At 50.0% G+C, this 15,914-nt stretch overlaps 1 protein-coding gene across 1 annotated transcript in view; it reads left to right on the top strand.

Moving 5' to 3' along the window:
- DNAH10 (dynein axonemal heavy chain 10) overlaps positions 1–15,914 on the top strand; it is a 71,996-nt gene that overhangs the window by 22,175 nt on the left and 33,907 nt on the right. Inside the window, exons 30-51 of the mRNA XM_076062565.1 lie at positions 708–830; positions 1,436–1,669; positions 1,811–2,037; positions 2,540–2,827; positions 3,574–3,757; positions 3,926–4,060; positions 4,175–4,327; positions 4,456–4,644; positions 5,357–5,503; positions 5,978–6,169; positions 6,833–6,951; positions 7,293–7,451; positions 8,545–8,680; positions 9,024–9,146; positions 9,392–9,523; positions 9,941–10,166; positions 10,570–10,689; positions 11,353–11,498; positions 12,765–12,917; positions 14,467–14,727; positions 15,251–15,423; positions 15,812–15,905. Of these exons, the coding sequence (XP_075918680.1) occupies positions 708–830; positions 1,436–1,669; positions 1,811–2,037; positions 2,540–2,827; positions 3,574–3,757; positions 3,926–4,060; positions 4,175–4,327; positions 4,456–4,644; positions 5,357–5,503; positions 5,978–6,169; positions 6,833–6,951; positions 7,293–7,451; positions 8,545–8,680; positions 9,024–9,146; positions 9,392–9,523; positions 9,941–10,166; positions 10,570–10,689; positions 11,353–11,498; positions 12,765–12,917; positions 14,467–14,727; positions 15,251–15,423; positions 15,812–15,905 (3,714 nt within the window). The remainder of the gene's footprint in view (positions 1–707; positions 831–1,435; positions 1,670–1,810; positions 2,038–2,539; positions 2,828–3,573; positions 3,758–3,925; positions 4,061–4,174; positions 4,328–4,455; positions 4,645–5,356; positions 5,504–5,977; positions 6,170–6,832; positions 6,952–7,292; positions 7,452–8,544; positions 8,681–9,023; positions 9,147–9,391; positions 9,524–9,940; positions 10,167–10,569; positions 10,690–11,352; positions 11,499–12,764; positions 12,918–14,466; positions 14,728–15,250; positions 15,424–15,811; positions 15,906–15,914) is intronic.

Genomic DNA, 15,914 nt, shown 5'->3' with positions numbered 1-15,914 from the left:
TCATACTCTATTGGTTTAAGTCTATAGCGATGCATTTTCAAATAAAATGTTTATTTTATGACCACTTAACCAAACTAATTTGTGTAACTGTTGCTCCACATGCTTTCGATTCAGTTTAACTTAATTTCATACCATGTAAATTATGTAAATCAGCTTACGGCTGAATGCTACTTATCCACGTAAATAAATCAAATCGATCGATTATTGTTGTGTGGTGCTAACTTGATGACCATGGAAAGTTCTCCTAAAAATAAGGTTTTATTTTCTTTGGTTCTTTCAGTAAAGTCACGACAGGTCTGTTCCTTCTGAAGAAGGCCACTTGTGTTGTGGCCGAAAAAACGTGAGAATTTTATTGTGTTATTTTATTTTATTAATTTTTAATTTTATTCTCATTCTACGTGGTGACTTTACCGAAAGAACCAAAGAAGATGAATCCTTGCAGTCACGAAAGCTTTAAATCGAAATAAGGTTTTAGTTGAAAATGCATGGATGCCCATGCATGAACTTATCTTCAATGAAACGTTATTTTGTTACAAAAAAGGAGGTATAAATATTCGAAAGGGGAATCTGATATTCCTGAAATGACATCAATTCTTGTGTGCATATTCAGGGGAGAACATATATCCTCGGACTTGGTGCGAAGGATCGATCGTATTGTGCCGTCGGTGGGAGCACGCTAATCCTGTGCTGATGGCGCGAGCGTGTAGGTGTGGATGGTGGTGCAGCGCAAGTGGATGTACCTGGAGAGCATCTTCATCGGGGGTGACATTCGGGCGCAGCTGCCCGAGGAGGCCAACAAATTTGATGTCATCGACAAGCAATTTCAGAAGGTGCATCTCACGACGGCCTCCAACCTTTAGAATGCGTGTCGTGTAGTAATATTAATAGTAATAACATCAACTTGTAATGTGCCACACAGTATTTGCTCGCTGTCGAAGAGAGAAAGGGAGGATGACGTAGAGGTGCGGGGAACGGCGGCACATTTCTCATGACGCCACCGATTTAGCCAGCAAAGCTTCAGCGAGTCTCAAGACTCTTTTTCTCGAGAGGGTTCCGCATTGGAATTTTTTGGCAGTGTCATGTGTGTGGAAAGCTGGAGCGCTCATTTATACGAGTGGTTAACAATCAAACGCTTACACATGTGGAGTCACAAACACTCTTGCTGTACTGCTCATCTTCCAATCACTCTGTAGCCCAGCTTATATGGGAATTCCAAAAATCTGCGTGATCCACAAACACATGCTTTGAAAGTGCTGGATTACAGGTGTTCATCTCCATTCCTAGCTAATAGTTAATAACGTTCATAAATAGTTCATTACTCCTGGACTTCTCTTTCTTGATCCCCTTTATCTCTTCCTCCATACCTTCTCCGCACCCTCCCACTGCACCTTCCTCCTCCACCTCCTCCTCTAACCCCCTGTCCCCCTTCGCCCAGATCATGTCGGAGACATCGCGTAACCCCGTGATCAAGGTTTGCTGCCTGGCTACGGGTCGCCTGGCCGACCTGCAGGGGCTGAGTGAGGGATTGGAGCGCTGCCAGAAGAGCCTCAACGACTACCTCGACTCCAAGCGGAACGCCTTCCCTAGGTTCTTCTTCATCTCCGACGACGAGCTGCTGAGCATCCTGGGAAGCGGGGACCCTTCCTGTGTGCAGGAGCACATGATTAAGGTGCGTGCATGTGTTTTGCGTGTTTTTACTCCGTTCGCCCAGGAAATCCTTCGCACCTCCGATGAGCACGGTTGGCTACGTACAGTGCGAAAGCAGTTCAACGTACGTACATTTATACGTGACGTGTTCCTTGTGCTGCAGATGTTCGACAATGTAGCATCGCTGGCGCTGGAGGCTGGCGGCGCAGGTGGCGGCGTGCTCGCCACAGCCATGTTGTCGGCCGAAGGGGAACGCATGGAATTCCGGACACCGGTGGCGGCCGAGGGCCGCGTCGAGGACTGGATGACGGCCGTCCTGCACGAGATGCGGCGCACCAACCGGCTGCTCACCAAGCAGGCCGTCTTCAACTATTGCAAGGACTGCGGCAGGTCGGTGTGTCATTGCGTTACGCGCATTAATTTTTTCCTCTCGAGGGATTTTTTTTGTCTGAGAGTTGTCGCAAACGCGCCTTAAGCCACAGAAGGAGGCGGTCAGGCTCGTGATTGTTGTCCCAGGCATACATCCACATGTGAACTACAGCTTGAAAATAATTATGGTTATTATTTTCTAGTTGTACGGTTCAGTGAATTGTCAGGATTTGGTGTGCAGTTTCATTCATTTACGTACGTTGATTGTCTATCTATTTTGCGTTGATATTTGTTTCTTCTGTCTCATTGTTATAGCCTTGTTAATGCTATTAGCCTCATCTCGTTAGGTGTACATTTTTAGACAAACAATTTGATGCAATTCTTTTGAGCATAACAATCTATTTTAAACAATTAATGAATAAACACGCTTACTTTATTTTGATATTTACTTAAAAAAAATTATATCCACATTTTTTCCATCCCATTGTAATTATTCCATCTCGCCATGCTGGCCGTGTACCAGGGTGGACTGGATGCTGCAGTACCAGGGCATGGTGGTGCTGGCCGGCTGCCAGGTGTGGTGGACCTGGGAGGTCGAGGATGCCTTCACCAAGGTCGTGGGCGGGGGCGGCAGTGGGGGTGGCGACAAAATGGCGGTGAAGGACCTGGCAGAGCGGCTGCACCTGCAGATCGACGAGCTCGTGACGCGCATCGCTCAGCCGCTGGAACGCAACGACCGCAAGAAGATCAACACAGTGCTCATCGTGGACGTGCACGCTCGCGACATCGTCGACGCCTTCGTCAGGGACAGGTGCTGCTCCTCGTCACACGAGGGTCCCGTCGCTGCGTTTGAACTTCCTTTTAACTGAATGAGGCAATAGTAAATTGTTGCCGACATGTTTGTATGTATCTTGAACTTCTTTCGCACCGTATGTAGCAAACCGTGCTAATCAGAGGTGCGGGGGGTGAGATAGTATATTTATAACAAAAAGGGAGTTGAATACAAGCACGCAGTCTTCGGCTGTTGGTGTGAAATAAATAATGACATTAGTTCGTGTATTGGTATTTCTGTCTGTCAGCGGAATTGTCAGCTTTTGTTTCATTTTCTTTGAACACATGGATTGGAGAGCATACAGACGTTAGAGACATCATATTGACTGTTGAAGAAAAGTAAATATGAGCTTGGGCATGTCACGTCATTAGAAGTGTCATGATGCAGTGGCAACCAAAGGCAATGCACCCTAGATGATGCCCATGAGAGACGTGTCGTCGCAGAGAGACACAATGACACGGAGAGTGACAGATGCCAATAATGGAAGACCAGGAGAAATCCCTCTGATAAGAGCTCGATCTCGCAGGGCTAGAGCATTGCAAGGAAATACATAGAGACGGCACGCATTATAGTGCATATGATAGTGGCAAAATCCGCATCTCAAATTAGCACGGTTGGCTATGTACGGTGCGAAAGAAATTCAGCATACATACGTACATACAAAATAGTACTCTGATCAAAGTGTTTCTTTGTGCCATATGTGTGGGACGTTGGGGTGAGTGCAGCATCATGGATGCGCGGGAGTTTGAGTGGGAGAGCCAGCTGCGCTTCTACTGGGAGCGCGAGGCTGACGAGCTCTGCGTGCGCCAGTGCACGGGCGCCTTCGGCTACGGCTACGAGTACATGGGGCTCAACGGGCGGCTCGTCATCACGCCGCTCACCGACCGCATCTACCTCACCCTCACCCAGGTGAGCCGAGCTGCTATCCGGCAGGCACGCAAAGCAGAGGGCCAGGGGAAAATGTGAGGTGACCGTTGGCGAGATGGCACCTGCGTGAGCAGCAGAGCGTATCGAGGACACGGTGACCGATGCCCTCCGTCTTCCCCAATGTGGTGCGCTACTCCTTGCTTTCTGCAGGCACTGTCCATGTTCCTGGGTGGGGCGCCAGCAGGCCCGGCAGGCACGGGAAAAACGGAAACCACCAAGGACTTGGCCAAGGCCCTGGGCCTGCTCTGTGTTGTGACCAACTGCGGCGAAGGCATGGACTACAAGGTACGGCCGAACTTTCCCTGACAAAGCTCTGCGGTTTTTACCACGCAACCAAGATATGTTTCTACTAGATGAGCGAAAGCCCTGACCACTTTGCTCCCATTTGCTGGCGGGTAGGCCATGGGAAAGATCTTTTCGGGCCTGGCCCAGTGCGGCGCCTGGGGCTGCTTCGACGAGTTCAACCGCATCGACGCGTCGGTGCTCTCGGTCATCTCGTCCCAGATCCAGACGATCCGCAATGCGCTCATCCACCACCTCAAGCGCTTCCAGGCGAGTGCGCGTGTTTACCTGGAACGGCCGGGACAACCTGCGTTGCCGGGGTTTCTTCAAATTGTATTTCGTCGCTTTCGAGTCGACGCTGGATTTAACGGGAAGCGCGCGGCGTCTGTTGCGAGCAGTTTGAGGGCTGCGAGATCGCGCTTGACCCGCGCGTGGGGATCTTCATCACAATGAATCCGGGCTACGCGGGACGCACGGAGCTGCCCGAGTCGGTGAAGGCTCTCTTCCGGCCCGTCGTGGTCATCGTGCCTGACATGCAGCAGATCTGCGAGATCATGCTCTTCTCAGAGGGATTTCTACTGGCCAAGGTGCGCGAGTTCTCACCGTATCTCTTCCCCTCTCTCCGTTTCTCTATGTTTCTGTACAGCTGTTTGCCTCTGTCTTTTTATATCTGTCTGTCTACATTCGTTTGTCTGATTCAGCATCTCTTCATCTGTCCCTTTCTGTCTCTGTTTGTTTGGTGATGACCCTACCTGGAATGATCTGTAAATAACCACCATTTTGTTGACAAAAGTGGACTCCCATGGAAATTGTCCATAATAGATTTGAATTAATGTCATGCCCTGCATTACAGTTTGTGTACCCCGTCTTGCTGTATTTGTCAAGGTTGGACATGTTGCTCAGACAGGGACAGTTAACAATGAGAGCACAATCGCCTATTCGAATGGAATAAATGTTCTGACAGAAAAACGTTAAACATTATTAGTATAAGTTCAGTTATGATCGCTAGTTCAGCTCACATTAAAATAAATACATTAAAATCACCAAGTGACATAATAGTAATAAAAAACCCACTTCTGAGGCATGAGTAAAGTGTGTTACCAGCGGTCCTCAAGAAAGCAACTTTAACATAATTTGATTCATTGACGAAACTTCAAACATGTATTTGACGGCCCACGACACAAGCCTAGGTACACTGGTACCACATAAAAGCCATTAGATTTTTTTTGCGTTCTGCCCATAACGTAACACCATCATTGCCGCCGCCGCCAACCAACCAACCAACCAACACCTCCACAGATGCTCGCCAAGAAGATGACGGTGTTATACAAGCTGGCGCGCGAGCAGCTCTCCAAGCAGCACCACTACGACTTCGGCCTCCGCGCCCTCAAGTCCGTGCTCGTCATGGCCGGGGAGCTCAAGCGCGGTTCGCCCGACCTCAGCGAGGTGCGGCCAAACCCTCGTTCCGCCGCTAGCGGACGCCCGACAAGGGCACACGCGACGGGGGCTTAGTTTCAGCCGAAGTCGTCTGGGGCTGAGCCCCGGAAAATGGTTCCCTACTTCCCTCCAAATTGTTGTGGGGTGGTGGGGGGGGGGGTTCTGGGGATTTTGGTGGTTGGGGGGGGTTCCATTAGAAACTAAACTCTTCACAATGGGGGGGGGGAGTGCTCCTAATCCGCAGCGCTGCTAGTGGCGTGCTGTGGAATACGCAGATACCGGCAGTGTGTAAATTACATGTATTTTAAATATGTATATTAATTTGTAATTGTAACTGGTATCTGAATTACACAGTACACGGAAAATTGGTGATTTGTAATTGTTCATTATCTACATAATATACTCCAATAATTTATAGTTGAAGTGTTTTATTGTGCACGTGTAAATGCGTGCGTGCGTCTGTGCGTGCACATCCCTCTGCAGGACGTGGTGCTGATGCGTGCCCTGCGGGACATGAACCTGCCCAAGTTTGTGTTTGACGACGTTCCCCTCTTCCTGGGCCTCATCTCGGACCTTTTCCCGGGCCTAGACTGCCCGCGCGTGCGCTACCCTCAGTTCCACGACGCCGTGGAGGCCACGCTCGCCCAGGGCCGATACTTGATGCTGTCCTCCCAGGCGAGCTGCTGCGGCAACACGGCTCACACAATGTCCTAATGACCTGTATGTGTGTGTGCATGTCGAACGTTTTTGTTACCATACGTAGACAACCGTGCTAATCGGAGTTGCCAGGGAAGGACAGCAAACTAAACACAAAAAGCAGTTCTGAAGAAATTAGTTTGCAATCTAGATTTAAAAGTGCATAGCTCCAGTGGCTTCCTAATATGACATGGCCTTGTGTAGGGTAGGGGCGAAGCAGGGTCACGAGTCATGGGGCAGGGTCGTGAGTCACAAACGACTCTTCATGTTATGCTTGATAACGATATGTTTCTCTCACTCAAGTCGAGTTGTGATGTGCACCCATGTTGTCGTACGAGGGACTTGAGTACCACGAGGTGAGGACCATTTGCTCGGAAGTCAGCTACGGTTGTGCTACGCAAAAGCTGGTTCTCGTCTTAGGAATGTGGAGTTTTCACCGTCAACTTGAAAAATTCCTGTGGAGACGAGTGTTTCCTGACACGTGAAATACATCTGTGATGTTTTGATTTTGAATGCACGGTGCCAGTTCTGCACTCTAAAAGGTTGAACATTTCACCATTAGTGTCTATACTTCTCTTGTGGTTCTGCTGTTCGGTTCTCCACTGAAGGCCACCGTTGCTCCCCCCGTGCCCCTCCACGCAGGTGGACAAGGTGGTGCAGATGTACGAGACCATGATGACTCGGCACACCACGATGGTGGTGGGGCCCACGGGTGGCGGCAAGTCCGTTGTCATCAACACTCTGTGCCAGGCTCAGACGAGGTGAGGGCCGACTGATGAAACCAATGGTGGGGTTTCATCCAAATATAAAAATAGAATGGAATTAAAGGGTTAAGCTTATAAGTATGTTGCTATGGTGGTGATAAATGTAGATAATAATATTACGCACTTCCGATTAGCACAGTTGGCTACGTACGGTGCGAAAGAACGTACATATGTACAGAAAATAAAAATGTCCTTTGTCTATCCAGGAAAGACTGCGTGAGTCTCAAAAATATTTTTTTCGGGAGGGTCGTGTATCGGGCTAATTGAACAACCGATGCTTGAGCTTCCCTCCCACGTGCCACGTCTTGGCACGCCTGCGCTGCCCTCTGTGCTTTCAGGCTGGGGTTGGTGACGAAGCTCTACGTGCTCAACCCCAAGGCCATGAGCGTGGTGGAGCTGTACGGCATTCTCGACCCCAACACACGGGACTGGACCGACGGCGTCCTCTCCAACATCTTTCGCGAGATCAACAAACCCACCGACAAGCAGGAGCGCAGGTCCGAGCTTGGCCTCGTCAGAATCCGGGAGCTCAGTAGAGTGGGGCCTGCAAAGTGGTTGGATGGGCGACCACCATAGGCGGAGTTTGAATTCTATATTTGGGGGGGGGGAGGGAGCGAAGGTTCGCATATAATACACTAGCTTTACTACCCGGCTTTGCCCGAGACTTGGATTCTTGTCTTGTATTAATACACGGCCTACGCGGAGGGTGGGGGGGGATGCCTGACGTCAGCAGGCACACTGCGTAATGCTGCAGCATGCGGGTGACATCACAGATGTGACGTCACCGCTCACTTGCCGTGCAAAAAATATCCATTATTGCGCCCCCCCTCCCCCCCAAAATACAAAAGTCTATGTTTATAATTTTTGCATTGTGTACAGTCTGGAAGCTACCCACATGCCAAATTTCAAGTTTGTTGCATGTTGGGAAGTATGCTAAACATTTCGAACAGATACATATATTCAAAAAATTCCCTTAAATATATATAGATTTATTTTTATTCTTAATTGTAAACTACTGAAAATAAATTAAGAAAGGTGTCCAGTTTGGGGGGGGGGGCGATGTCCACCAGTGCCTCCCCCCACACTCCCCCATAGCGACCACTGTGCTGTGGGCCTACCAGTGCCTCCCCCCACACTCCCCCATAGCGACCAGTGTGTTGCGGGCCCACCAGTGCCTCCCCCCACACTCCCCCCATGGCGACCACTGTGTTGTGGGCCTACCAGTGCCTCCCCCCACACTCCCCCATGGCGACCACTGTGCTGGGGGCCCACCAGTGCCTCCCCCCACACTCCCCCATGGCGACCACTGTGCTGGGGGCCTACATTGTGGGCAGCAGAGTGCAGTGCAGAGAAATCCATTTCTGTATTTGATATCTTTTCTCGCTAACTTCACCAACCCACCTTGACGATCCAGCAGTGTATTAGAAAAAGGGGTTCTACATGTCCATATACTTGACATTTAACGATTCAGTCCCTTGGCAGCAATTTAATGAATAATCCATTCTTGCACGCACTATTGAGTGAACTCAATTGTGATCTTAATCGATGACGGGCGCTTGAAACTGCTCTGCCGCGTGTTCCTCCACGCAGGTACATCCTGTTTGACGGCGACGTGGACGCCCTGTGGGTGGAGAACATGAACTCGGTGATGGACGACAACAAGCTGCTGACGCTCGCCAACGGGGAGCGCATCCGCCTGCAGAACACGTGCGCGCTGCTCTTCGAGGTGCGGGAGGAGAGCGAGAGGATCGAGCCATCGCGGGTTCGCTCGGCCGGTCGGGATTGCTTGATATTAGAGCCACACCGGAGCAAGCTGATGTCAAACGTCTCATTTTTGCTGTGGACATCTGCAGAGTAGCATAGCGTGGTTGGCTTGGGACCTGGTACAATTTCTCCCCCTCTTCGTAGCTCGACACCTGGGACCCTCTGACTCGTAGCCCTCGGTGTAGTTCCTGACTTCGGGAGGACTTCATCCAGCAGTGGATCGATCATGCTTGGTGATGATGATGATTCTGATGTTCATGGACTCGTCTGCCCTGATTTCCTCCATTTTCTCTTCTTCCATCCAGGTGGGAGACCTGCAGTACGCATCTCCGGCCACCGTGTCACGTTGCGGCATGGTCTACGTGGACCCCAAGAACCTGGAGTACCAGCCATACTGGCAGCGGTGGCTCAACAGCCGCCCCGCCAAGGTACGCTTGCATGCTGTGCGTGTGGCTATGTGTGTGTGTGTCTTTGTCTTTGTATGTGTGGTGTGGAGTGGTGGCACGGTGTGCGATTAGTGCATCGCACTACGAACCCGGCCGCCCGACTTCACTTCTCAGCCATGGTTTACATCAGTAGCGAGCGATAGCTCAACTGATCCCGGGCACCACCTTCATCAAGCATCACTGAGCAAATCCCCCCCCCACCCCCCCACGCGCTTTGCGGCTGACAGGACCAAGCGGAGCTGCAGCGGCTCTTTGAGAAGTACGTGCCGTCGTGCATGGAGATGATCGTGGACGGGGTAGTGGACGGCCGGCAAGGGGAGCCACTCAAGACCATCGTCCCCCAAACTGACCTCAACATGGTTTGTATGGCAGTGGGCTCGCCAGAATGCTCGGAAGCTAAGCAGTGTTAAGTCTGGACAGCGTTTGAATGCTCGACTACGTTGCAGTAAATGGGTTGTTATAGGCTGCTGTGTTGTGGTCAGCAGTTGGTAGTGCAGCACAATCCATTGTTGCACTGGTCTTTTATGATCAATTATTTGTGCTCCCCCTTTACCAACCAGCACAGGGCAGCATGGTTCAGCACAGTCAAATGGCGAGAACTAAGACGAGGTCTGGCGCATTCCGGGTGACTCGGTCATAGGCCACAACAACAGCCAAACACCGTTACATCGTGAAACTCCACAATAACGACGATTCTCAATTGTGTTTGTGACAACGCTAAATCATCCCCATCCCCCCGCCCTCCACCCCCCCGGTCCACGCATCTCATGGTCCAGGTGAGCCAGCTGTGTGCCATGCTCAACGCGGTACTGCATGAGGAGGAGGCGGAGGAGGAGGAGGCCGTGCTCGAGTGCCACTTCCTGGAGGCGCTCTACTGCTCGCTGGGCGCCACGCTGCTGGAGGAGGCGCGCGCGACCTTCGACTCGCACGTCAAGGGCCTCTCCGCTATGACCACCGTCGCCGACGACCTCAAGACCAGCGCCCAGCCCGGCGAGCTGCCCGGTGCCTTCCCGCGTGATTCACCTGTTTTATCACCGAATTGGTGCGGCGAAGCTGCCCCCCCCCCCCCATAACGATGTGTTACAATAGCGCACAAGTGAGTGAGCGAAGGGATTGGAGGTCTATTGGGCGAGCGGGTCACGTGCAATAATTGGATGGGTGACTGAATGCGTGAGTGAGCAGGCGGGTCAGTGAGCGAGCGAGTAAGTTGTTGAATCGGTGAGAGTGTGTGGGTTGGTTACTGAGTTGGTGAGCGAGTAGTTGAGTGGGTGGGAGTGTAAGTGAATAAGGGAGAGAGCGATTGAGAGAATGTTGAGTATCGTGAAGAAGTGAGTGAGCGATTGCATGGACGGTGCGCGAGTGAATGGCGAGCGAGCGAGTAATTACATGACTGTGCACCCTGCAGGCCAGTGCCCGACGCTGTTCGAGTACCACTTTGACAGAGAGAGTCAGAGCTGGGTTCCCTGGAGTCGCCTGGTTCCAGCCTACGTGTACGATGCACAAGTCCGCTTCTGCGACATCCTGGGTGGGTGTGCCGTTTTGCCATGCAGTGCACCGCACTGTGTGATACTCCAAGTACCACCAACGCTCTCTCACACCATGGCTTAGAGACACACTGTACCCAGTCACCTGCTGCCCTCCTTTTTTCAAGGGTATCCGTGTGGCGAGTGGTACTGTATTGGTCATAGGTGTGCGCCAAAGTTTGTTAATGCTATACGGGGAATCTTTGTCTTTCGTGTATTGGTGCACGCACTTTAAGAAGATCTGGATAACCTGGGTTTGAATTCCAGCTAGAGATATCTTCCAGCTTAACCTTGAATTTGTACCTCGCGCAGTGTTTAAACATCAGTATTGGAGGGACAAAGGTAGCCCGGGCATTGTGCTGGGTGGACCATCCACTTGTGCGCTGTGCCGGCCTTCAAAGCTGCTCGCTCATGGCACTTGCCCCAACAGTCTGTGAAGGCCATGCGGGGGATCTTCTTATTTTCGTATTTTTGTGCGTGTGGTATATTGGTTTATCACTGCCACTTAGTGGCGAATGGCAGTTGTTGTTATATTGGTTTGTGTACTACGTTATGATCGTGGTGACTTTGGTTTAATTGCCAGCCTTCATAGGCGCTCGCTAACAGCACTTACCGCAATAGCGTATCGATTTTAACGAGGAGACCTTTACGACTGTGCCCCCAAGTCCCCACGGTGGACACGGTGCGCACCAGCTGGCTGCTGGAGCAGATGGTGCGGACGCGTCGGCCCGTGTTGCTGGTAGGCGAGTCGGGCACCTCCAAGACGGCCACCACGCACAACTTCCTCAAGGGCCTCGACAGCGACACCACGGTGAGGCCGCTACCGCCGCCCGTTGACATTTGGGCGCCGCGGTGGGGATATGTTAACTACCCTCGTCTGGTATACAGGACGTCGTGGGTTCGATCCCGACCCTGACGCCTGCTGCTGTATATTTGGAGTTTGCGTGTCTCTCTCTCTCATCATCATCACGGTGGCTAGGAGATGTTAACTACTTCGCCTGGTATACAGGAGGGCGTGGGTTCGATCCTAACCCTGAGGCCTGTATATTTAGATATTGCATGTTCTCCCCATGGTTGTGCGGATTTTTGCCCGGGTCCTCCGGTTTTTCCCTCCACATTTATAATCAACTCGCATTTAGAGTGATTTGCTGATTGAAGTTTCCACATTGTAAGCCACTTCGTTGAGCTATAATTTATTGCCAGGTTACTCCTGAAAACTACCTCTATAACTCAGTGAGATTTAGCTGATAAAATATTTTTTTAAGTTCATCCAAGCCAGCGCTTGGTAAAACCTGCAACATATTTGAATGGGAACGTCCAACCGTTTAAAACTGAGGATGTGTAATATTTTTTGAAATACTATTTGTAAGGCGTATATAATGCCTCTCTTGCATGATTTCTTGTATTGCTACAATTCGGGAGAGAGATAAAAATGTGTTTGCGTTGTGGCGAATATCGCGTCTCTCGTGGGTTGCCGGGGTTGATCACATGCGACGTATTCAAATCAGAAATGATGGCTGCGAATATAATTCGATGCGAAACGTATTTCGTGAGTGTAACAGTGTATTTTAATCGATAAATTACGGAATTATTTATGCCGATCGTTTTTAAGCCAGGGTAGGGGTGCAGAAGCACAAAGAACAAAAAAAACATCTCCGTCAATAACACTGTGTGACCATAAAAAGGAAAAATACGTAACAGGTAACATGGGCAATGGCCCTTCTTTATAGCACAGAAGAAAGGTAATTTTCTCAAAATGTTGCCAATGATATACCTTCCCTCTTAGAGCAGTGTTATTGACGAATGTGTAAATTTTTATTATTTTCATGAGTTGGCCATGCCATTTCAAGGTTTTAGCAACTAATTTTCTGTGCAATTGATAATTGGTTTAGGTAAAACACAATGAAAGGACTTGCTTAGTTTTTCATAAATACTCAACTCTGCTGTGAATAACTCACTTTAAAAAAAATATTTCCCACAATTCAGTGGCTATCAGTGGCATTATTTAAGAGCTCGGGTCTCGTTCACCAAAACCTTATTATTCCGGTCTTCCGGTGACCCGTTGTTTCTCCACCAGCTGCTGCTGCCCATCAACTTCTCGTCGCGCACCTCCTCGCTCGACGTCCAGCGAAGCCTGGAGGCGAGCGTGGAGAAGAGGACCAAGGACACGTACGGCCCGCCGGTCGGAAAACGCCTGCTGATCTTCATGGACGACCTCAACATGCCAAGGGTGTGTGCCGATTGTTGTCAAGGAGCAAAAACCATCACGCAAACTCCGGTCATCCTCGCAGCAGCAGATTTTTGGCTCGCCATCGAGCAAAGACTTTCACTGCATCGCGCGCTTTAAGGTGCGCTTCTGCGGCCCCCGCACCTCCGATTAGCACGGTTTGGCTACGTACGGTGCGAAAGAGGTTCAACATACAAACATACAAACATACGTGTGTGTGTGTGTGCAGAACTGGCGTAAGCGTGGTTGCCATGGATCCTGGTGCCACGTCCCAGTACCTTGGCCCCCTGTCCATTTGGGCCTGGTGCAGTTGCATACTAGATAGCTACACAACCGATGTGGTGTTATGTACACTATGGTGCATGCTGTTGCATGTTTGTACAGTTGTGTACAGGTGTAACTACCTGTTTGGATTTGTACGCAAGCCTACTCGCTTGCAGTGTGACTATATGAAGTAATACATGCAGCAGTTAAACCGATATGGGCTGTAAAGCATTATAGGAAATCCCGCGATGTCCGTTGTCGGAGTGTACGTGTTTAACACCGTCAATGCAAAACAAGTCCTACTCTAAATTTTGATTTAAAGCTTTCGTGACTGCAGGGATTCATATTCTTGGTTCTTTCGGTAAAGTCACGTAGAAGGGAAACAATAAAATATAAAACAATACGAAAAAATTCTCACGACGTTTCGACTGCAACACAAGCAAGGTGTGAAAACCACAGCAAGAAAATTAGAAAAAAGTGGCGTTTTAAAAAAAAAGTTAGCACCACGGAGAGCGATTTAACAGTTTGTTCAGATGGACGAGTCCATCTATGTTTGGAAAAGAGGAGGGGGGAGACGAAAAATGATGGATGCGGTCTGAAAGCCACCTTAAGCATGATCAATCAATTAAGAACTGAAATGGTTTGTCAAATCATTCTAATGATTGCTAAGCCAGAATCCATCTTCTCGGTTGAAATTGTATCTGTGTTTGTATATGTGGATAGCCTCATGAACGAATCTCTCATGGTAGCCAGATGGCTTGCAAAGAACCTCTGTCTTGGAGAAGTCAATGTCATCTGAGCCTACTGAGTTATAACAGTGATCTGCCACGGCCTCTGTGGTAGTAGTTACATTGGAGAAACCAAACGACATGTCTCGGACCGCATTCGTGAACACAAAGCAGACCTGAAACAATCAATTAAGACCATTTCGGGTCTTAATTGATTGATCACGCTTAAGGTGGCTTTCAGACCGCATCCATTAATATTCGTCTCTCCCCTCCTCTTTTCCGAACATAGGTGAATTCGTCCATCTGAAAAACTGCCAAATCGCTCTCCGTGGTGCTCATTTAAAAAAAAAAAAGCTACTTTTTTCAAAATTTTCTTGCTGTTGTTTTCACACTTGATGATGATTGCATGTGTTGCAGTCGAAACGTCGTGAGAATTTTTATTGTTTTATATTTTTATTATTTTATTGTTTCCCTTCTACGTGACTTTACCGAAAGAACCAAGAATATGAAGTCGTACTCTCTGTTCATTTCACCCTCTCCGATGCATATTGCGCCACCAGGTGGATGAGTATGGCACGCAGCAGCCGATAGCGTTGCTCAAGCTGCTGCTGGAGAGGGGCAGCCTCTACGACCGCGGCAAGGAGATGACCTGCAAGACACTCAGGGACCTTGGCTACGTTGCAGCCATGGGCAAGGCCGGGGGCGGCCGCAACCAGGTGGACCCTCGCTTCCTCTCGCTCTTCACGGTCTTCCACGTCACCTTCCCGTCCGAGGAGTCCCTCCATTACATCTACGCCTCTATTTTACGTGGACACACCCTGGTGAGGATCCATCGTGCGTGTGTGAGTGCCTACGTGAGGGCATGAGTGCGTGCCGCTTCTGCACTTTGCATGTAGACTGGCACAAGCGCTGTTGTGACGTCACCGTCGCTCGATGGCGGCTTCTGTCGCGATGTTGTTTGTTGTAAGCTCACCAACTCAACTAAGGCAGAGCATATGGGAGGCAGATTTGAGTTCTGCAGCATTGTTTGTGTTCCTATAGTTAATCTGGTGAGTTTTATTCCGAAGCACGGCTAACATCGGTGATGAGTCATATCTGAACTAGTGCTGGACCTCCCCTAGGGCACCTCAGTCCTGAAAAGGGTACTGATTTTGTGTAAACAACAGCACTGGGGAGGCAATGGCGGCCGGGCGTGGCAGAGGCAACTCCTCCCCCTTGTGCACCCTTCTTGTGTTCATGGATGCCCACCGATAGCGCTTGCACCAACAGCCTTGCCTTTGTGGGCGTAAGCTGCACGGGTGGATCTGTATGTGGCTGCGTGCGTGCGCTCGCTTCTGTGGGCAGATGTTTTCGGAAGAGGTGCGAGCGGCGTGCGACCGTTTGACGTCCTGCACGCTGCAGCTGTACCACGCGGCCGTGAGCGAGCTGCCCCCGACTCCGTCCAAGTTCCACTACATCTTCAACCTGCGAGACCTGTCCCGGATCTACCAAGGCCTCTGCCTCACCACACCTGAAAGGTTTGTTTTCGTTTGTTTGCTTGTTTATTTTGGCACATGTAAATACCCATTGAGCAATAATGCGCATGTTCAAAGGGGGACATAGTTTACATAGCAGAAACCTGGTTAAAAATATAGATTTAGAACAATTGTACATGTCTCATGTTCACGTGCAGCAATGGGGAAAAATACGTTCACATTGTGCAAACGACTGGGGTAATGTATTTTGCTTGCGAATTACAAATTACATTGTGGCGTGCAATGTAGATACAAATTACAAAACTAATGCCCATCGCTGGTTAAATCACGTGCGCCTTCTTGCATAGCGGGATCTCCTTACAGGGGAAGTGTCATCCCCCCCCCGCCCCCACATATTTTAAGCTCTCTCCTCTCCGTGTGGGAGCTGCAGGTTCACCACCGTTGGTCACATGGTGCGGCTGTGGAGGAATGAGTGCCTGCGTGTGTTCCACGACCGTCTCATCAACACCGACGACAAAATCCTGGTTCGGGCA

The sequence above is a fragment of the Petromyzon marinus genome, chromosome 5 (genome assembly GCF_048934315.1).
Source record: "Petromyzon marinus isolate PM22_M1 ecotype Great Lakes invasive population chromosome 5, UKy_Petmar_22M1.pri1.0, whole genome shotgun sequence".
Classification (NCBI taxonomy): Eukaryota; Metazoa; Chordata; class Hyperoartia; order Petromyzontiformes; family Petromyzontidae; genus Petromyzon; species Petromyzon marinus.
The sequence above is the reverse complement of the archived record's forward strand: the minus strand, read 5'-3'. Positions and strand labels throughout refer to the sequence as shown.